Source organism: Homalodisca vitripennis, chromosome X, assembly GCF_021130785.1.
Source record: "Homalodisca vitripennis isolate AUS2020 chromosome X, UT_GWSS_2.1, whole genome shotgun sequence".
NCBI classification, from domain to species: domain Eukaryota; kingdom Metazoa; phylum Arthropoda; class Insecta; order Hemiptera; family Cicadellidae; genus Homalodisca; species Homalodisca vitripennis.
In genome coordinates this window covers 7,860,158-7,884,450 of record NC_060215.1, presented here as the reverse complement: position 1 = coordinate 7,884,450, position 24,293 = coordinate 7,860,158, and the positions used below count along the sequence as shown (strand labels likewise).

At 32.1% G+C, this 24,293-nt stretch overlaps 1 protein-coding gene across 1 annotated transcript in view; it reads right to left on the bottom strand.

The window, feature by feature from the left end:
• Nucleotides 1-24,293, bottom strand: part of LOC124369348 — a 170,568-nt gene that overhangs the window by 139,206 nt on the left and 7,069 nt on the right. Inside the window, 3 exon segments of the mRNA XM_046827325.1 lie at nucleotides 9,839-10,237; nucleotides 10,239-10,313; nucleotides 11,228-11,414. Coding sequence (XP_046683281.1) covers nucleotides 9,839-10,237; nucleotides 10,239-10,313; nucleotides 11,228-11,414 — 661 coding nt within the window.

Genomic DNA, 24,293 nt, shown 5'->3' with positions numbered 1-24,293 from the left:
GAAATGAGACAAAGTTGATCCTGACTGTTTGTAATATAGGAAACAAATATGAAAAAGTTGTGTCTGTCTTTTGTTGTATGTATTACAAAATATTGAAGTTTGAATTTTGTGGATATATTTTGAAGTGTTAAAATTCATGTAGATGTAAGATGTATAGGATGTTGTATGTAAATATGTATATATAGAGTGAGTGATGAGTATTAATAAGAAATGTGAGAGACTTAGCTTCTCGTGGGGGGACGTTCATATCCAAAGTATTCGATCCATATTGGTAACTTGTCCGCAAGTCTCAGGGTATTTAATGGCAAAACACTATACACAAAACACTGGTATGAATGCAAAAAAGAAGTATGAATGTGGCGCCTATATAAAAAAAACACTACACTACACTTGTTTTACGATTTAATCGCCTTAAATGCCCTTATTCTTGCAACGACCCGCAAATTCTAAAACGCTGCAACGTGCACTGCATGAAAATAGTTTGCCCTAAATTGATTTTCTATTTTTGGTCCCTAAGCGAGCAGTCATAGAACTGCATTGGCATGCGATCTAGCGGATTTGATAGGAAACTTTTGAAACCCCGCGCTATTGTATTGTTATGGTTGAATTTGAATTTATGTAATGAATAAAAGGTTGAATTAAGTTTGTTATTTAGAATATGTTTAAAGTAAAGCGACTAATTAGGTTGCGAAATCAAAAGAGGGGGGATATTCTGTACCGTAAATTAGTTAATTAAATTTCATACAATGTAAATTTCGCAACCTAATCAGCCAGTATAATATAATATTATTTTACATCCAATGTTCCGGAACTAAATTATTGGGCGGAGTAACTACCTAATTGGCACGCGTATGAATTTTTTTCTTCTAACCCTTTGTAGCAGCCCAACTACGTAACCGATTAGACCTCGCGCGCTTTGTCCGTAAGTAAATTTATCTTTTCGTATTATTAAATTAGCCCTTTGATGCCAAACGTATAAAATGAATGTAACGTAAAGTAAAGATGTGATTAGTAAAGTAACTTTACCTTGAAGATCTTTTATTTTGCTTGATGGAGATAGATAAAAGGTTGTGGCGTCGTCCTTATGGCGACGAGCACGTTGGTTTTATAAATAGTAATTTGTATCATTAAATGGCTAATACCGTTCGCGAATTTGTTTTAGGGCGAGTTTACGTAGCTGATGTATCCACTTCCCAACTCTACTCCTCTTCTAGAAATAACCATTCTTAGACTACAGCTTCAATGTCTCGTGCCAAGACGCCGACATCCGGGTCGTGAGTCTACCTATTGCGAAGGGAAGTGAAATATTATTGTTTTGTAAAGTAAAACGTCGTACGCATAATTCAATAGAACACATTGGATATTTTAGACCCATCTAGAAAGATATACCTTTTAGTTATTATATTCTAATTGGCAACAACGTGGCATTACATAACTTTTCCTTTACCATCTAAAAGTGGTGCTTTTTAAGTTTTCGTAATTAAACTGAACTTATAAGTAAACTTTGTATTTCTAGTATTTATTACTACGACCTCAGAAGTCACCACCCCCATGTGTTATCGTCATACGGTACATTACCATCCACTAATACACTAACAAAAGTGTTTTCTTGCTACCACTGTGCTGAGTGAATATGACTCGAACTCAGCAACTATGAGGTGGTGAGCATCAGAGCATTACCATCCTCTAATACGTCAATAAATGTCTGTCTTGTTTCTATTGTGCTGAGTGAATATGACTGGAGCTCAGCAACAATGAGGCGGTGAGCACTAGAGCATTACCATCCACTAATACGTCAAGAAATGTCTGTCTTGTTTCTATTGTGCTGAGTGAATATGACTGGAACTCAGCAACTATGAGGCGGTGAGCACTAGAGCATTACCATCCACTAATAGGTCAATAAATGTCTGTCTTGTTTCTATTGTGCTGAGTGAATATGACTGGAACTCAGCAACTATGAGGCGATGAGCACCAGAGCATTGCCATCCACTAATACGTCAAGAAATGTCTGTCTTGTTTCTATTGTGCTGAGTGAATATGACTGGAACTCAGCAACTATGAGGCGGTGAGCACTAGAGCATTTCCATCCACTAATACGTCAATAAATGTCTGTCTTGTTTCTATTGTGCTGAGTGAATATGACTGGAACTCAGCAACTATGAGGCGGTGAGCACTAGAGCATTGCCATCCACTAATACGTCAATAAATGTCTGTCTTGTTTCTATTATGCTGAGTGAATATGACTGGAACTCAGCAACTATGAGGCGGTGAGCACTAGAGCATTGCCATCCACTAATACGTCAAGAAATGTCTGTCTTGTTTCTATTGTGCTGAGTGAATATGACTGGAACTCAGCAACTATGAGGCGATGAGCACCAGAGCATTGCCATCCACTAATACGTCAATAAATGTCTGTCTTGTTTCTATTGTGCTGAGTGAATATGACTGGAACTCAGCAACTATGAGGCGGTGAGCACCAGAGCATTACCATCCACTAATACGTCAAGAAATGTCTGTCTTGTTTCTATTGTGCTGAGTGAATATGACTGGAACTCAGCAACTATGAGGCGGTGAGCACTAGAGCATTGCCATCCACTAATACGTCAATAAATGTTTGTCTTGTTTCTATTTTGCTGAGTGAATATGACTGGAACTCAGCAACTATGAGGCGGTGAGCACTAGAGCATTGCCATCCACTTATACGCCAATAAATGTCTGTCTTGTTTCTATTGTGCTGAGTGAATATGACTGGAACTCAGCAACTATGAGGCGGTGAGCACTAGAGCATTGCCATCCACTAATACGTCAATAAATGTCTGTCTTGTTTCTATTGTGCTGAGTGAATATGACTGGAACTCAGCAACTATGAGGCGGTGAGCACTAGAGCATTGCCATCCACTAATACGTCAATAAATGTCTGTCTTGTTTCTATTGTGCTGAGTGAATATGACTGGAACTCAGCAACTATGAGGCGGTGAGCACCAGAGCATTACCATCCACTAATACGTCAAGAAATGTCTGTCTTGTTACTATTGAGGTACAGTACTAACACTACGTAATTTTAATTTACTCTAACTTATATTGTTCTGATATACCTAAAACCTGTATACACACACTATGTTTAGACTCTTTTAATAATACGGTATCCGTCCCTTTTTATAAAAACCACACTACACACACATTGAACGATATACTTGTGAGTAATGCGATTCCTGTAAAAAAGTGAAAAATCATAATTGAAGGCCAATTAATACCAGTTGTGTCAACTTAGTGGTTGGTAACGTCTATGATGACATGCTGACTGATTTTCACTTCATCATATTAAAATGATATTTATTTTCATTTTAAAATGGTTATTTGGTCTTTTCCACGAGTTCTAATTTAATTGTGTATTGTTTAAATTAACATAAATAGTTCTCGAAATTTCGCGTCGTGTTTCAATTATATCACTTAAACGTAACCATGTCAAATGTCTTATTCACATTTAAATTCACAATTAACACAACCCTCAAACAAAGGAGCCATATCAAGTTCGGTCATTATTAATTACTACCATTATTCATTTATTCATAACCGTTTATTCATAATTATTTGATAAATTATAGCGTAAAACAAGATCAATGTTTGTGAACCAATTAAACTTCTTTCATTTTCCTAATTTCTGATCTCATTAAGTTTTAGTCTCATTGTGTTATTTTTAAATATTTGTACAAATTCTGTGCGATCCATCTGTAATAACTGGTGTTTCTATGCAATTGTAAAAATTGTTGATAAATAAAGATTTACTATTACTATTTTATAGATAGGACCAAATACACGTACAGTTAACGGTATACGTTAATTGTGACCTTTTATAGGGATTGGTGGTAGTGGCAAGCTCGTAGGCTAAGGATTGGTTGTTATTCTAATATTATATCAGCTGATCAAGGAGGGTATGCAATTCGCAAATATCATGGGCGCTTGTAACTAAAAGTACAACATGGTAATGGTCAAAAGGTTTCTATCCATTACCAAAATCCAAAAGATTCCCACATTGCTTGGAATGTTATGTGAAGAATACAGTTTGGATGGATAAATTATGACATAAGCAAGGAACCCATAATGCCAATTAACATATAATGTGAATGCTGTCGAAAAGGAGTTTTTTAAATTGAGTCGATACATTTTCTTTTAATAAATTTGTTTTTCCAATGATAGAAATAAAATAAAGTATTAAGGGTACAACAAATATTGAAAATTATTCACAGTTATTATGGAAACTCGCCTTAGGCTCGCCAGGCCCCTAAGTGGGGTTATTGCCAAATTCGGGGATGAAGAGAATTTGGAGTCGAATTGACTTCTAAGATAAGGTTTGCCACAAGAGATAAATGTAAAACGTTGTTTATTTAATTCTCGAGCTTTAACACAAAATATAAAATTTTACGACTTTTTTATCAACAATTATTGATAAGAATATACGTTTTATTATTTTGGGAATAAGTAACATGCAAAAATTTCATTTCACAGTTAAATTAGTTCTTGGGATATCGTGCGAGCATTTAATATCAAGGGTTTATACTGATTAGAGAAGAAAGGGACAAGACTTTGCTCTGTTTGATGCTGTTCAAGGGTTAAGTAAATAAGTAGACCTAAGGAAAAACCGACCAAGAGAATTGTAATTCAAGAAAGTAGGATAACGTGGGATGGCAAGGGTTAACTTGACCAGATGTTCACTACTGAGTTCAAAATTGAGACAGAGAATATATTTAAATAACTAAAGACAATAATATTGCAGAATAATTAACATGTAAAACATAAAAATATTGCTCCTTTAGCTTGATAGATATTGAATTTAGGGATTATCCAGATACACGTGCAACCAAAAAGAATTAATAAGTTAATTAAATACAGAATATAGATTTGCCTGATATGTAACACCAACATGAGTTTCACTATTTTTTACTATGGATTTTGAGTTTAAGTACATTCTGCGGTTAAAATTAAATATATGATAACAAGTAACTGAACATTTTTGGTAGACAATGTCATTCCGTTACTTTGGATACATTTTACGGATATACTATTTAAACTTAAATGCTAATATGCTATAGATTTCATAATTGAACATTTTTACAAAACTTAACATTCCGTTACTTTGCGATACATTTTACGGATATACTAAAACTTAAATGCTAATATTGCTATAGATTTCAAATTGAACATATGGTAGACAATGTCATTCCGTTACTTTGGATACATTTTACGGATATACTATTTAAACTTAAATGCTAATATGCTATAGATTTCATAATTGAACATTTTTGGTAGACAATGTCATTCCGTTACTTTGGATACATTTTACGGATATACTATTTAAACTTAAATGCTAATATGCTATAGATTTCATAATTGAACATTTTTGGTACAAAACTTAACATCGATGCGTATACTGTTTGAAAGAAATAAATGCTAAATATGTAGAATATTGCAAAATTGATATGAATACAACAAGATCATTTCCCTTTTGCTAGAAGAAATCAAGTAGATCACAGGATTGATCATGTTGAATGTTAGGTACATACATAATGCTGGCAAGCTCGATGCGTAACTACTGTTTGAAAGAAATAAATGCTAAATATGTAGAATATTGCAAATTGATATGAATACAACAAGATCATTTCCCTTTTGCTAGTAAGAAATCAAGTAGATCACAGGATTGATCATGTTGAATGTTAGGTACATACATAATGCTGGCAAGCTCGATGCGTAACTACTGTTTGAAAGAAATAAATGCTAAATATGTAGAATATTGCAAATTGATATGAATACAACAAGATCATTTCCCTTTTGCTAGTAAGAAATCAAGTAGATCACAGGATTGATCATGTTGAATGTTAGGTACATACATAATGCTGGCAAGCTCGATGCGTAACTACTGTTTGAAAGAAATAAATGCTAAATATGTAGAATATTGCAAATTGATATGAATACAACAAGATCATTTCCCTTTTGCTAGTAAGAAATCAAGTAGATCACAGGATTGATCATGTTGAATGTTAGGTACATACATAATGCTGGCAAGCTCGATGCGTAACTACTGTTTGAAAGAAATAAATGCTAAATATGTAGAATATTGCAAATTGATATGAATACAACAAGATCATTTCCCTTTTGCTAGTAAAGAAATCAAGTAGATCACAGGATTGATCATGTTGAATGTTAGGTACATACATAATGCTGGCAAGCTCGATGCGTAACTACTGTTTGAAAGAAATAAATGCTAAATATGTAGAATATTGCAAATTGATATGAATACAACAAGATCATTTCCCTTTTGCTAGTAAGAAATCAAGTAGATCACAGGATTGATCATGTTGAATGTTAGGTACATACATAATGCTGGCAAGCTCGATGCGTAACTACTGTTTGAAAGAAATAAATGCTAAATATGTAGAATATTGCAAATTGATATGAATACAACAAGATCATTTCCCTTTTGCTAGTAAGAAATCAAGTAGATCACAGGATTGATCATGTTGAATGTTAGGTACATACATAATGCTGGCAAGCTCGATGCGTAACTACTGTTTGAAAGAAATAAATGCTAAATATGTAGAATATTGCAAATTGATATGAATACAACAAGATCATTTCCCTTTTGCTAGTAAGAAATCAAGTAGATCACAGGATTGATCATGTTGAATGTTAGGTACATACATAATGCTGGCAAGCTCGATGCGTAACTACTGTTTGAAAGAAATAAATGCTAAATATGTAGAATATTGCAAATTGATATGAATACAACAAGATCATTTCCCTTTTGCTAGTAAGAAATCAAGTAGATCACAGGATTGATCATGTTGAATGTTAGGTACATAAATAATGCTGGCAAGCTCGATGCGTAACTACTGTTAATGAGTAGTGTAGCAAAAAGCGAGTACATATATATCTAGTTTTATATACGGGTGTAGTAAATTTAGTATGATCAACTTTAAAGATGGGAAAAGTCATGGTTCCTCTTAAAATAAATGTTGCTTTCTAAATAAAAATATCATCAGCCATCATAAAAATACGAAGTAAGTTCCACGTTGCCCAATACATCGCGCTACGACCCCTGCTTTAGTATTGCCCAGGCACATTATCCTTTTATTCCTTTTTGCTAGTATTTCCTATATCTTCCTTAGTCTAACCGCAATGTCTTGTTGATCATCGGGTACCCTCTTTCCTTTCTTTTATTTCCTCATTTCTCTAATTCTTCCTCACAATCAAAATATTGAACCCACCAGAGTACAAACACAAACGATTTATTGAGTCACACAAAAGAATATCATACAATACATTTCAATAGTTTAAAATAAAAAATTTCGCATTCAGACTTTCCAGCAATATATTACTCACCTCTTTCCGGCGGGGGTGGTAAGGATGCAATTAGGAAAATAGTCTTATCTTATCCTGAATACACTTACACTACATAGGACATCACAATGCTCCTCACTAACGTCAAATAATATTTTTACAATGAAAAAATATTTTAGTGAAACTATGAAATCACTAAAACAAACTATGTGATATTGGGATACAAATAACAATTTTACATATGTTATATGTGTGTATTAAATTAAATGTAAAGTGGTAGCGAGAAAATTGCTAACCTGGTTGGAATCGCCTATTTGTGCAACGTTTAATCTCTCAGAAAATATCAACGCCCTTATTATTATTATTCGAGTACATGCTAAGCAAAATAGACGGTCGACTATAATTTTCAAGCCATGAAATATTAACCTTGGAAGAATGAAATGTGCTAATTAACCGAATGTTCTGAGGATGTGACGAGAGGTGGGAGACCCAAAGCAACAATAGGATAAAGACAGGATCGGCGATGGTGGGTGATGGTGACAGTTGGTGACATCCTGAGATTGGAAGCTGCGGTCGGATGCCGATATATCCCGTCACAATTCCCTACTACGGGACATCAAAACTGCTTGGGACATTTTTAATTGGGCAGTGATTTACATAAAAATATACAACGGTATTTTGATGGATAATAGCGCCAATACGTAACTGATACGATACATTACTAAATTTAAATTTACACAATGGCACATATTTCAGCTCAATAAATGAAATTATATCTTATCTCTAAAAATACACATAAGAGGATTTTTTATTAAAAATAATGTATCAAATTTTGAAATTCTAGCCTTTTCTAAGTATTTAAACCTTTATTTATCTGGATAAAAAAATAAACTCCAATTTCGTCCTGATACTACAGTAATAATATCGAAATATATCGTTTTCTCTACATGTATTCTTCCCGTACTTCAGTGTAGAAAATACGTACAAAATATATATGAAAAGTACGGAATTAAAAAAATACTCCTGTACCTGAAAAAATTGATAAATATAAAATCTATCGAGTTTTAATCGGACTCAGACTGACCTCAGCGTGGTGTGAGAATTTTAAGATGGGATAATATCAAAATGGGTAAATAACGTTTTGAATATTGAACTCTTTCCTCTTCGTCAGGTGTGAGTAAAATTAGTTCACGAAAAAGAAAGAAAATACATATCGTCCTGGATTCCAAGCAGTTTCGGCATGTTTGATTCAAGTTCTCTTATTTTTTCTTGTTTTCTTTATTCTCTATGAAATATTATCCTTTTAAAACCTTTTAAATTAAAGAATTTTAAAATGGTGTATGTCATGATATAGATCTGTAAGAGCATGGGAGCTAAGAAGTTTTGAAAAACGAGCCGGAAGCCGAGGACTTGGAATGACAGTAAGCTCAATAAAAAACCACGTTTTGCTGAACAGGCTGGTTCACTCACAAAACTAGGAGTACAATTGTTATAAAACCTTGAAATAAAAAATAAAATGTAGACTTTTACCTATGTATGCCTACTGAAAGTTCTTTTTTGACTGTACAAAACGAATTAGGCACACAGTTGATTCGAATAAAAAAAATTCTTGACTGAAATCGATTGTTTTAAATTCTTGCGAAACGGTTTAACTTTTACTGAGTATTAAAAGGCTTTCGATTTTATCTCCTAAACCAGGGGACTGATCGAATTTGCTGCAGTGCTTAGTTAAAGCTGTTGCCGGCCTGGACATGAGGGAATGTTGTCCCCTAGGTCTTTTTTCTGGATAGACCCTTCTTCGAAGATGACGTGACTAATATATAGTCCTTACCCTAACATTACCCATCGTGAATATCCTGTCACTCCGGAAGCAAGCCTTTGTCGTGTTAGGACTAACTGTAGTTTCTCAGCTTCCTGCCCTAAGTTAAAGTAGTAAACTAAATCGATTGGTATAGTGTAATATTTATAATATTAATAGAAGAATATTTGCAAGAAAAATACTCTTCACAATATTTTTAAATATTTAAGTGCTAACCTTACGCCACCAATTTATATTGTGTGTGTGTGTGTGTGTGTGTGTGTGTGTGTGTGTGTGTGTGTGTGTGTGTGTGTGTGTGTGTGTGTGTGTGTGTGTGTGTGCGCGCGCGCGCGCGCGTGTAACTAATTTTTCCGCTCCACACCTTGCGAAATGAATGACACTGTATTTATTATTAATAAGGTTTTATATTCTTCTGAAATATAATGTACATTTCCGTATAAAACTAGGGGTCGGTTAACATTCACATCATATCTCATATACTAATGCGGGGTCGTAACAGAATTAAATTCTAGAGTTTCCGATTTCAAATTCTGGTAAGAGTAATCAAATATAACAATGTATACATACCTATAGAACAATGAGTGGTTTGGTGTGAGCTAACCAAGAAGATCCTTTGTTTTAATTTAGGATGGTTCCAAATATACTAACAATAACCGAGTAGCTAGTTCAGTTAAAGTACCGTACCTTTAGGAACCTAGGGAATCTGAGGATCGGGTTGACCCCAACGTTGAACTGAAGGAGGTCCAGGGGCATCAGAGCGACTAGGTCGAGGAGAAACGCTCTCGACCTGATGTAGTGGCCGGCGAGCTTCTTGGAGTTGTAGACCATGAGGCCCTGCTCCAAGTATCCAGTGCGGAACTGTACCACGACGTCTAACAGAAATACTACGTCCGTGAACAGGTCACACCCGAACCAGTAGTGGTTCGCGATCTCCTGCAACTCCGGGAAACTCTGACGAACGATTAACGTCCACAAGTTGTATAACACACAAATAGTCACTAACATCAACCAGTAGAAGTAAAAGTTCTCGTCCGGATTCACTACAGTTCGCGGGTGCTTCTTCAATTTCCGGCGACGTTTTTTTCCTCCTCGCGTATTCGCTGCCACATCCTTGCGTGCCTGACCCTCCTTCCCCGTCGTCGCCGGTGTCCATCGTTTCCTGAAATAGATTTTCTGTTACTCTCCTCCATTAGACAAACTGAAACTAACAGAGCTCGGAATAATCAAAAACAACGTTACTCGTAGTTCTTTTGGTATTATAGTAACAATTTATTTATTCGACGTTTTAATGCCCGAATATCATTGATTCACTATGATGTTTTTTAGAATGAAATGTTAGAATACCATGCGGTTTTCAAAATTATACAGGTTGTTCAGTAAAAGTGCTCGAATACTCTGGGATTTTGTTTTACACATAAAAATGTGCAAAAAGGTTCATATGAAGGTATGTCCTAAAACCTTTAGTTTTACGTCTATCTGGCTGTATGCGTTTTTTAATAAAAACTATATCTTTTGAACCAGTTGAGATAAAGTTATTTACCTTGAAAATTGTTGCCTTTAGTAGGCCTTTTTGAAAATAAAATATTAATAATACTTTTACCCGTTTGAAAATGGCGGAAGTTAGTAGGTTTTGAGATATTTTGATGATTTATTTTTCAACTTAAACACAAAATAGATAGATGTAAAACAAAAGGTTTTAGGACATACCTTCATACGAACATCTTTGCTCATTTTCATGTGTAGAACAAAATCCCAAAGTATTGGAACAGTTTTACTGAACACTCTGTAGAAGTAGGTCAGATTTTGTTAATAAATTATTTTTAAAGGACCCATTTTGGAAAATAATTATGGGTATTGAAACGTCTCTTAAATTTTTTGTAATTTTTATTGAAAGAAATACAATTAATATCTGAGTTGGGAGAACTGGGGTTAAAATTACACCTTACGTTACTAAGAAGCAGATTACATCATTTGAATATTTGACTTCTTTTGGATATTTGATCGCGAAATACTGCAAAGGACAATAAAACATACACATCAATTTTATAAACAACAGAATACTAAATATGATACCTGAGTTTCTGGGACCTGTCGAGTAGAGAACCTCTTCAGAAAGGAATCTTCCCTTTTCAATGGTGGTTTGGTCTTCTGGATGGTTGAGGAGATGGCTCCTGACAGCTGCACAGTGGTCCTCAGTTTCATCCATCTCTGGTTGCTCTTGGTTCTGTAAAACATGCAACCACGCCCACTTAACTTCAGACTATAAAACAGAGCCATGTGTATGAAAATCAGTTAGTATAGTCTATTAGTTAATGCGTAGCAAAACGAATTATAACCAACGGTTATTAGTATTAACTGATCATTTTGTTAATGTCCGAGAAAAAATTCAATAATACATTTATTAGCTAGACAAATTAAAGATTCACGCTTATTAACTTCCATAGTTGACTTAAATATAAATAAAAACTAATGCTATATTCCAAGCCAGAGGACTGTAGTGAAATTTATATAATATAATACTTTGTTATTATAAAAAGTTAAACTGACATATACAATCTGAAAGAATAATTTAGAAAGAAATTAACACGACACACACAAAAACGAATGGATGAAAAAAAATACCTGAAAGGAATAGATTTCAACATTAATTCTATTCGACAAAATATGAATGTTTTATTACAGAGGTAACTGAATATAATAAACGAGTTTGCTGTGTGTTTTTACAAGAAACAATGCTAAATTTTATCAATTTAATATCATATTTTGAAATACAAAAAAAATATTGGTGATAATATTATTTATTGAAATTTATTATTATTACCCTTGTGTTAAGGCTCTTTAATACAATTAAATATTAATTGAAATTATTGTATTATTGTATTATATTTCTAATTGATTTTATTGGACGCGAAAAGTTTTGTACCTATTTCGTAAACATAATTGGCGATGATTTAAACTGAATTCCTCAAAAGTGAAAAAGCGCTTCATTTTAGTAAAAATGAAGAAATGAACAAAGTCATAATACAATAATTTATCCATTAGTGTTGAAAAACACTAGGAACAGCGTTATGTGAAGGTAATTTTGAGATGCATGCAAATATAGGGTTATGGAACATGCAGGACCAATACATTTCACTCGTATAATAATGTTGAAAGCATTGACGAAGGGAGAGCAGTAGGAAAGGTTGGCGGGAAGCGGCCGAGGAATCGACTAGTCTCACATTTCAGGCAGCTCCCTTTTATTTTATCCTCGACGTAATTCAAGGAGCTCCCACCTCAAGTACATATTGACATCCAACCCTCACCACCAATCGACAAATCGATGCTGTCATAGGAACTGATTTTGTTTCTAGTTATACCTGTAAACCTATTCCTGAATCTGTCCCCGTTAGTGCTCTCTGGGTTGCGGGGCACAGTTTTATGAAAAGTGTTTATTAATCTTGTAAAATTTAATTAAAGCTATATTTATACCACGTAAAAACAAAATATTTATACAATTTGAAGTGCAATGCGATGTTCAGGTATTTGATTATTGATTGAATTTAATCAATTGATCTAGGCTGCATTGACAAAAATGTATTAAGTTATTTACGTATAAATCGCCAACATGTATTTAGTGATACTTTAAATGAACCTAGCATTTTGTACAATGACGCCCCTGTAGAAGTAGCGCTGCAGTGGCCCTTGTAATCAATGAAAAAAGGTATAAATAGTTGTGTGATGAATGATATGGAGGTCACATGCTCACGAGATAATTGCACACATAATTCCATCACACATTTCGTTATGATTTAAACAAAAGTAAAACATTTAATTTATTCCACCAAGGGAACAGAAACAAAAATAAAGCAATTAAACTGTAAGGAAATTAACACAAAGCATTGTAATACCGTAACCTACGTGAAACCTATAAAACAATATATAAGTATTACATTATTAAAATACAGGACGTAATCGGGTGAAACAGATCAATACCTATTAAACGTCTTAAACAAGCCAACGGAGAAAATTTAAGCCTTATGACTAATCTTAAGTAAAGCATGTCAAATAACTTAAAAATATTGCCTTACAATTATACAATTAATCATAAAAACTATACAGAGACACTAGAACCTTCATAAGAAACCGGTGAAAAGACTGTAGATGTTATGACTAACCCAGGGTATAATATAGGAGAAATGTCATATAGACGGGAAAGACCACACAGAAACGTTTTAACGAACCAATGGTAAGGTTGTAGATATTAAAACTTGCCCAAGGTATAATATAGACGGAATGACATATAGTGAGGAAAGACCGCACAGAAACGTTTTAATGAACCAATGGTGAGGTTGTAGATATTAAAACTTGCTCAAGGTATAATATAGACGGAATGACATATAGTGAGGAAAGACCGCACAGAAACGTTTTAATGAACCAATGGTGAGGTTGTAGATATTAAAACTTGCCCAAGGTATAATATAGACGGAATGACATATAGTGAGGAAAGACCGCACAGAAACGTTTTAATGAACCAATGGTGAGGTTGTAGATATTAAAACTTGCCCAAGGTATAATATAGACGGAATGACATATAGTGAGGAAAGACCGCACAGAAACGTTTTAATGAACCAATGGTGAGGTTGTAGATATTAAAACTTGCCCAAAGGTATAATATAGACGGAATGACATATAGTGAGGAAAGACCGCACAGAAACGTTTTAATGAACCAATGGTGAGGTTGTAGATATTAAAACTTGCCCAAGGTATAATATAGACGGAATGACATACAGTGAGGAAAGACCGCACAGAAACGTTTTAACGAACCAATGGTGAGGTTGTAGATATTAAAACTTGCCCAAGGTATAATATAGACGGAATGACATACAGTGAGGAAAGACCGCACAGAAACGTTTTAACGAACCAATGGTGAGGTTGTAGATATTAAAACTTGCCCAAGGTATAATATAGACGGAATGACATATAGTGAGGAAAGAGCGCAGAGAAACGTTTTAACGAACCAATGCTTAAGCTGTATATACTATTACTAGCACTAGGTATAACATAAATGGAATACCATACGGTGAGGGCTAACCACACAGAATGGTTTTAACAAACCAGTAAAGAGGCTGTTGGAATTTGAACTTGCCCAAGGTATAATAAAGGAAGAATTCCCTATGTTGAGAACAGACTATAGAGGAACGTTTTGAATTTTGAAAATATTTTATAGAAACTCCAACTTATAATAATACTTTTAGAAAATCAATAACCACTAAAAGTAAGAAGCATATTCCAGTGATTTTAAATTATATCTTGTTTGAAATGAAACAAATAAAAAAAATGCTCAAACCTATATGTTATGGAGCGATAGCTAAGGAAGATTTACCGAACGTTTCAACAAAATGATTCGAATAACTCAAAAAGTTGAAAGAATATATAGGGCAATTTGGCTTTAAAAACTCGTGACATTAATTATAGAAAAGCAAAAATTACACACAAATTCTAAAGTATTCGTCATACTTCTGAGCAAACTTCATATGAGGATAATCACAACATTATCAAAGGATTAATTCCAGATAATTGGTACGATGAAAATTTGAAAAAAGTTAGCCATCATTGTCGTTTAATTGGACCATTTAAATATGCTGCTCATAACATGTGTTGTTTAAATTTTAAATTTCCCCAATATATTACTGTTTTCTGTCATCATATGAGTAACTATGACACTCATTTGCGTATAAAAGAATTTTCAAAACAATACGAAAATATTGACCTAATTGTAAACACTGATATAAATATATAAATTACGTAAATTCAGGTTATGGATGTGAGTTTAATATAATTTTCATTCCTAGATATATTGAGATTAATGACTTCATCTACAGAAAAGGTAGCAAAAATGTGAATCGCCATTATTTAAAAAATATTAATAACTCTATTTAATATTATTATTCAATTTTAATTAAATTCTACAAAGGTAACTAAGTGGTAAAAAAGAAAACTTTAGCATTCTTTCAGGTATATGAATATATTCTTACTAATTGATAGCATTAAAAAGGTCTATAGTACTGAAGAATTCAAAACTAAAGATTTCTATTCAATTTTAACAGGTGAAAACTTTTCTGTGTGTATGTGTAAACTAACATATTTGAGTGTATGGAACAAATTAAAAGTTACATTTGTACGCACTTATTTATAGTTATACAATATTCAGGATGTTTCATTGTTAGCAAATATATTTAAAGTTTTAGATAAATTTGTTATAAATAGAATCCAGTACATTGCTTGACTCCTCCAAGTCTATATTGTGATACAAAGATAAGTGTATGGAACAAATTAAAAGTTACATTTGTACGCACTTATTTATAATTATACAATATTCAGGATGTTTCATTGTTAGCAAATATATTTAAAGTTTTAGATAAATTTGTTATAAATAGAATCCAGTACATTGCTTGACTCCTCCAAGTCTATATTGTGATACAAAGATAAGTGTATGGAATAAATTAAAAGTTACATTTGTACGCACTTATTTATAATTATACAATATTCAGGATGTTTCATTGTTAGCAAATATATTTAAGTGTATGGAATAAATTAAAAGTTACATTTGTACGCACTTATTTATAATTATACAATATTCAGGATGTTTCATTGTTAGCAAATATATTTAAAGTTTTAGATAAATTTGTTATAAATAGAATCCAGTACATTGCTTGACTCCTCCAAGTCTATATTGTGATACAAAGATAAGTGTATGGAACAAATTAAAAGTTACATTTGTACGCACTTATTTATAATTATACAATATTCAGGATGTTTCATTGTTAGCAAATATATTTAAAGTTTTAGATAAATTTGTTATAAATAGAATCCAGTACATTGCTTGACTCCTCCAAGTCTATATTGAGATACAAAGATAAAAGTAACCAAAATTGAGTTACAATTGGTTCATGATTATAGTATGTATTAATGATTGAAAAAGGGATTAAAGGTGGAATTGCTCGATGTATTAAAATATATGCTAACCCAACTAATAAATATTTAAAAGTTTTGGATGAAACAAAACCACACAAATTCTCACTATTTCTTGATGCTAGTAATCTTTATGATTGGAAGCTTTCACAAAATTTATTTGTGATCGTATAAAATGGATGAATCCGAAAACTTACACAACTGAGGAAGAGAAAGAAACAATTTTACAACTTACTGGTGATGAGTGTTATGAATATATTCTTTAAGTTGTTTTGGAATATCAAAACCAAAAATTACTAAAAGTTCATAAAAGTCTACTAGTTGCTCTAGAAAATTACAAAAATAAATTATTGTTAACTCTTCTTTATGAAACTGAAGACGTCGTTCACTCAAGAAATTAAAAATATTATCTAAAATAAGATATGAAAGAATATATAGATTTTAATGGAAGTATGAAAACTTGAGCCAAAAGTGATTAAAAAAATATTTTTGTAAGTTATAAACAATGCAATTTTAAAAAGTATGAAAAACTAAGAAATAGATGTTAAAATAACCTAAGAAATTAAGAAATTTCAATGCGTCAAGCGAGGAAAAAAATGTTACATGCTTTAACATATTATAAGACAATTGTATAAGTATTACACATGTACAAAAAAGTAAATAAACATAACAAATCCATTTATATCGGATTTGTAGTTTTATATCTTCACAATTGTTAATGTATGAGTGAGTTTTTGTTTCATGGCCACAGATGATTATTTTTTGAAATGAAACAAGATACTCATAAAACAATAAAAGAACATTTAGATGAATTTAATACATGTAATTAGAGATTATCCAAAGAATAATGAATGTTTCAATTACAAGCAAGAAAGTTATAGCAAATTAAAAGATGAATTGAATGGTGAAATATTAAAAGAACTTTTGTTGATTGAGATCGAAACTGTATTTATACAATTATAAAAAAATACAAATCCAGTTAAATATAAAGGAATCAATAAAAGTGATATGGATAAGCATTTAAATATAAATAATTTTAAGAGTTCTCCATTGGAAGATAAAACACAATTCCGAAAGATAATTTATATTAGAATCTATAATCTGTTGTGCACAGTCATTGCAAACAAATTAGCATTGTGTTCAAAAGTTGATAAAATAATTGTAATAGATATTAAATTTGAATCAGCACCATATAGTTGTAAAAATGAAGAAAATCCAAGATTTTAGAAGATTTAAGAAATTTGTAGCTTTGAACACTAACATCATGTATTTAATTAAAAAAGTTTGGATTATACTGTAAGTGGAAAGATATTAAATGCACTGTCACAAACATACAAATACTAGCAACATATAACAGTGTGCAAACTAAAAATTGGTTATGGAGAATAGTCTCTTGCTTAAAAATTGTTCAAATTTAGTTGAGTACTTGCTCTTAACTGTCATTGCACATCTTTCTCAGAACCTGGAAACTACCTCATATTGCAATTAGATGTTATGTCATAAATATTTATGTTTAGCTATGGCGATCGAAACATTGTGAGGTAACTTTGAAATTTCGAAATAAAATTATACTATTTGGTTAGTGAATTATTTCTCACTTCTTGAAAACTATTACATAAACAACATACAAGTTTGTTTGGATATAAGCACACCATTGTGAAGCAAAAAAGTTTATTAATTAAAAAATATTTAATCGAAAACAGTAATCAAATAAAATTGAGTGTTTTTACTTATTCGCTTTTGTAGTAGTAACGGTGTACGCGTATATGCTCAGTTAATGGGTTGATAGTTTTGATGATATATAATATTTTTGTCTCAAACAATTTAGCGTTTGGTTAAATTAAACGCAATATTTAATTTATAGCGCCAGACTAATTCGATTTCACTTGTATGAAATGTTATAAATTAGTGGAGAGTAAAATATGTGATAATGACATGATATTAGCTCTTTATTGGACATGCTACGGTAGGTGCTAACAAGTACCTAAATACAATAAAAATTGAGGTGCAAACCTTGTTTCGCCTAAAAAGCAATATTTAATGATTCTAATAATTTTGTCCTATGAAAACATGTTGTCTTCAGGATAGCACAGTTTAGTTTTATTTTTCTTATGCCATCAATACTGCAATACTGCAATACGAATTGTTAGTAGAGAAGTAAATGATAAGACACTGTTGAAATCAAACAGCAGTACCATTGAAAACATTTTATTGTAAATAGCTGTAGTTAACGATTTGAAATATTTATTTATGGTTCATATTATGAGAATAAACTACTTGAAGTAAAGCAGAGGCCCTTTTAGAAAAATACACATTTTAATAAAATATTTCCATATTTTTACAAATAAATTTCGTAGGATGAGAGATACTTGAAGAGATTACCTGACGTCAAGCAGCGGTATCTTCAGAGAGTAAGGTTTAATATCGTAATGTTATGTTTGAAACATTTTAAAATTAAAGTTTATTAGGTTGAGAGATACTCGAAGAGATTACCAGACGTCAAGCAGCAGTATCTTCAGAGAGTAAGGTTTAATATCGTAATATTATGTTGGAAACATTTTAAAATTAAAGTTTATTAGGTTGAGATATACTTGAAGAGATTACCAGACGTCAAGCAGCAGTATCTTCAGAGAGTAAGGTTTAATATCGTAATATTATGTTGGAAACATTTTAAAATTAAAGTTTATTAGTTGAGATATACTCGAAGAGATATACTTAGAGAGTAAGTAGACCCAGACGTCAAGCAGCAGAGAGTAAGGTTTAAATATCGTAATAATTAGTTGGAAACATTGGTTGAGAGATACTCGAAGAGATTACCAACGTCAGCAGGTATCTTCAGAGAGTAAGGTTAATATCGTAATATTATGTTGGAAACATTTTAAAAGTGGTTGAGATATACTTGATTTTAAAATTTAATATCGTAATATTATGTTGGAAACATTTAAAATTAGAGATACTCGTTACCAGAGCATATCTTCAGAGAGTAAGGTTTAATATCGTAATATTATGTTGGAAACATTTTAAAATTAAAGTTTATTAGGTTGATATACTTGAAGAGATTACCAGACGTCAAGCAGCGGTATCTTCAGAGAGTAAGGTTTTAATATCGTAATATTATGTTGGAAACATTTTATAATTAAAGTTATTAGGTTGAGCCAGACGTCAAGCAGCGGTAACTCAGAGAGTACGTTTAATATCGTAATGTTATGTTTGAAACATTAAAATTAAAGTTTATTAGGTTGAGTAATACTTGAAGAGATTACCAGACGTTATAGAGAGTAAGGTTTAATATCGTTGGAAACATTTTAAAATTTAAAGTTTATTAGGTTGAGATATACTTGAAGAGATTACAGACGTCAAGCAGCGGTATCTTCTTCAGAGAGTAAGGTTTAATATCGTAATATTATGTTGGAAACATTTTAAAATTAAAGTTTATTAGGATGAGAGATACTCGAAAGAGATTACCAGACGTCAAGCAGCAGTATCTTCAGAGAGTAAGGTTTAATATCGTAATATTATGTTGGAAACATTTTAAAATTAAAGTTTTATTAGGTTGAGATATACTTGAAGAGATTACCAGACGTCAAGCAGCGGTTATCTTCAGAGAGTAAGGTTTAATATCGTAATATTATGTTGGAAACATTTTAAAATTAAAGTTTATTAGGTTGAGAGATACTCGAAGAGATTACCAGACGTCAAGCAGCAGTATCTTCAGAGAGTAAGGTTTAATATCGTAATATTATGTTGGAAACATTTTAAAATTAAAAGTTTATTAGGTTGAGATATACTTGAAGAGATTACCAGACGTCAAGCAGCGGTATCTTCAGAGAGTAAGGTTTAATATCGTAATATTATGTTGGAAACATTTTAAAATTAAAGTTTATTAGGATGAGAGATACTCGAAGAGATTACCAGACGTCAAGCAGTGGTATCTTCAGAGAGTAAGGTTTAATATCGTAATATTATGTTGGAAACATTTTAAAATTAAAGTTTATTAGGTTGAGATATACTTGAAGAGATTACCAGACGTCAAGCAGCGGTATCTTCAGAGAGTAAGGTTTAATATCGTAATATTATGTTGGAAACATTTTATAATTAAAGTTTATTAGGTTGAGATATACTTGAAGAGATTGCCAGACGTCAAGCAGCGGTATCTTCAGAGAGTAAGGTTTAATATCGTAATGTTATGTTTGAAACATTTTAAAATTAAAGTTTATTAGGTTGAGATATACTTGAAGAGATTACCAGACGTCAAGCAGCGGTATCTTCAGAGAGTAAGGTTTAATATCGTAATATTATGTTGGAAACATTTTAAAATTAAAGTTTATTAGGTTGAGATATACTTGAAGAGATTACCAGACGTCAAGCAGCGGTATCTTCAGAGAGTAAGGTTTAATATCGTAATATTATGTTGGAAACATTTTAAAATTAATAGGTTTATTAGGATGAGAGATACTCGAAGAGATTACCAGACGTCAAGCAGCGGTATCTTCAGAGAGTAAGGTTTAATATCGTAATATTATGTTGGAAACATTTTAAAATTAAAGTTTATTAGGTTGAGATATACTTGAAGAGATTACCAGACGTCAAGCAGCGGTATCTTCAGAGAGTAAGGTTTAATATCGTAATATTATGTTGGAAACATTTTATAATTAAAGTTTATTAGGTTGAGATATACTTGAAGAGATTGCCAGACGTCAAGCAGCGGTATCTTCAGAGAGTAAGGTTTAATATCGTAATGTTATGTTGGAAACATTTTAAAATTAAAGTTTATTAGGTTGAGAGTTACTTGAAGAGATTAATTAAAGTTAAGCAGTGGTATCTTCAGATGCTACGTTTTAATGTAGTAATATTATGTTCGGGACATCTAAAGATTAACGTTTTTTAGGTTAAGAGGTACATAAAAGACCATTTTGAGTCAAAAATCGAGCATTTAATATTTAGAAAATTTAATTTTAATTTTCTAAAACCAAATGCCTTTACTAGTGATTTTAGGTTCAAAGGGTGCGAGAAAAGATCTCTAGAAGTAAACAGGGGTTTCGTTAAGGCTTGGAAGTTCGTTTTAATTTTCTTATTCTCACATTTCTAAATTACGATTTTTCTACTTAAGAGTTACGAGAAAAGACCTCTTCTGGTCATTCAGAACTGGATATGTTTAATATGATTACAAACAATTCCAATGGGTAGTTTGAATAAGGTATGAGAAAACATCACTTAAGTGAAGGAGTAGTCAAATGATATCACTACATTTAAACATTTCAGGCTAAAACATACAGGAAACGTTTACGAAATCTATCCTTTAAACAACGGATGGCAGCACCTCTGTGTTTAATTTATTCATCTGCTTTTCCCCTTTAATTTTCAATCGATTTGAATTTTTTTGACTAGTATCTGGTATTGAAACTATACAATCACAAAATTTTCTATATATATATATATATATATATATATATATATATATATAAAGATTTTAATAATAGAATATGTGTACAGTAATTTTATATAATAATATATTTATAATATATATATTAAAACAATTACTGTACACAGCTCCTTTTAAAAATTTTCATTTGAAAATATGTAGGTAGACATTTCTTGGACGATAATTTAAATTTTGAAATTTGTAATTCGTTGATAAGTTCGACCGGTATGTTTTTTGTTCTCACTGGCGCTGCTGTGCCTCCTGACAGTAATTTATTCTCTTGTAGCAAAACTTAACAACTGCAATAACAATACATTTTTCCTGATACGTATCAGTATGTACGTCGATCGAAGGAATCGGTAAATAACATCTCTACACACTCTGTACAAGTCCAAGGCCTTCCATTTTCATAACAAAATATTATACAGGAAAATTGAGTGAACGACAGTAACGTATTGTAGTATTTGTAGATCACATTTGTAATTTTTGGTCTGGGGAGTTATCAGGTACTAGTGTGTATGTTGTTGCGAGGAGGAGGGAAGGACCAGGTTATATAACGGGTACTTCCATGTTGAATGAGATCTAATACACAAGTACAAATAATGAAGCCGAAGTCTCGGCATTTCAAAATATATATTATTTGTAATAATTATATTTGGGAGGTTGTAATGAATTAGTGGCTTGCGAGTTGAAATTGATTCCGATTACTGTTTTCTTGATGGGATAGGAATGTTTTGAGGCGTTGGGGGAGGGGGAGAGGGATACCGGAAGCAGTGTCCGCTTCTGAGAAATAACTTATTTTATCGCAAAATGCAATTCACAAGACTGTGGAACTAAGCACAAAAATCTACCTGTCAAGCCGTACTGAGTATTCAACTTTCTCTAGGGTTTACTGGTTCAATTCAGAAATAATGTTTTAAGAAAAACAGCACTTCTTTGTCTTGCTTCAGTTTTAAGTAAGCATTGTTATCATTAATAGGGATTTCCCGTAACCGATCGAAATTGAGTGTAATGTTTCAATTTATTGATTTCGCGTAAGCGGGGCCTGTAACTCGGGGATTGGCAACAATGTTTGTCCGTCTGTCTGTATATCTGTCTGCAGGGTATTTATAGAACGAAAATTAAAATTAAAATCGAACTTAAATTTTAAAAAGTTTAATGTGTTTTGGTGCTTAGTCCGGATAGCACCCACCGTAGTCTATCCAAGAAAGAGCCAATCATGTCATTATCACAATAGTTACTTCCATATTGTTGATTAACTTAATCATATAATTGAAATTGAAATAGTCTGACGCTATAACCTAAATATTGCGTCAAATTACAATTTCAAAAGACCTTTGCTATCAAACGTCAAATGATTTGAGACAAAAATATTTTATTTGACCAAAACCACCAACCCATTAATTGAGCATATACAACGTTACTTCGTAAAAAAGGGATTAAGAAAAAAACACTACATTTTATTTCTTTACTGTTTTCGATTAGATAGGTATATTTTTTAATTAATATAATTTGTTGCTTGACAATACTGTACTGACATATAAGTTTATGTAATAGTTTTCAATAAGTAAAAAATAATTCACTCATCAAAAAGAATAAGTTTATTTTGAAACTTAAAAGTTACCTCACAATGGTTTAATCATCATAGCTAAACATAAATATTTATAACATAAAACCTAATTGCAATAATGATATAGTTTTCCGGTTCTCAGATAGGTGTGTAACGAAGGATATGACAGTCGACTACATTTGAACAATTTGTAAGCAAGAGACGAGGATTGCGAATGCCAGGAGGCAAGGCGTAGCTGTGGCAGGCCGGGCGGAGAAAAAACGATTTTATTCGAACCACTAAACTGATTGTAAAATTAAAAACTTATAAAATCACTAAAAATGCAGTCAACGTAATTAACCCCAGCAAGTTTTAATTTTTAAATTTAAATAGTACTTTTGTGCATTAATTTTGTTATTATAAAAAGAATTTCTCCTTCTTTATAAATAAAATTCTATGATCATATAGTTTACAATTCAGTAAACCTATAGTTGTGAGAAAACATCTATAAGTGAGTGAGTGATACCACTAAATGTAAACTTTTACTGTTTTATTCCAACTTGATTGGTCACTGCTGCTTAAACCGATAGTTACGAGAAATCATCAATAAGTAAGGGAATAGTGTAATGATACTACTAAATATAAACTTTTGCCGTTTTATTCTAACATAACTGGTCACTGCTGCTTAAACCGATAGTTACGAGAAATCATAAATAAGTAAGGGAGTAGTGTAATGATACTACTAAATATAAACTTTTGCCGTTTTATTCTAACATAACTGGTCACTGCTGCTTAAACCGATAGTTACGAGAAATCATAAATAAGTAAGGGAGTAGTGTAATGATACTACTAATATAAACTTTTGCCATTTTATTCTAAAACTGGTCACTACTGCTTAAACCGATAGTTACGAGAAATCATCAATAAGTAAGGGAGTAGTGTAATAATACTACTAAATATAAACTTTACCGTTTTATTCTAACATAACTGGTCACTGCTGCTTAAACCGATAGTTACGAGAAATCATAAATAAGTAAGGGAGTAGTGTAATGATACTACTAAATATAAACTTTTGCCGTTTTATTCTAACATAACTGGTCACTGCTGCTTAAACCGATAGTTACGAGAAATCATCAATAAATAAGGGAGTAGTGTAATGATACCACTAAATATAAACTTTTGCCGTTTTATTCTAACATAACTGGTCACTGCTG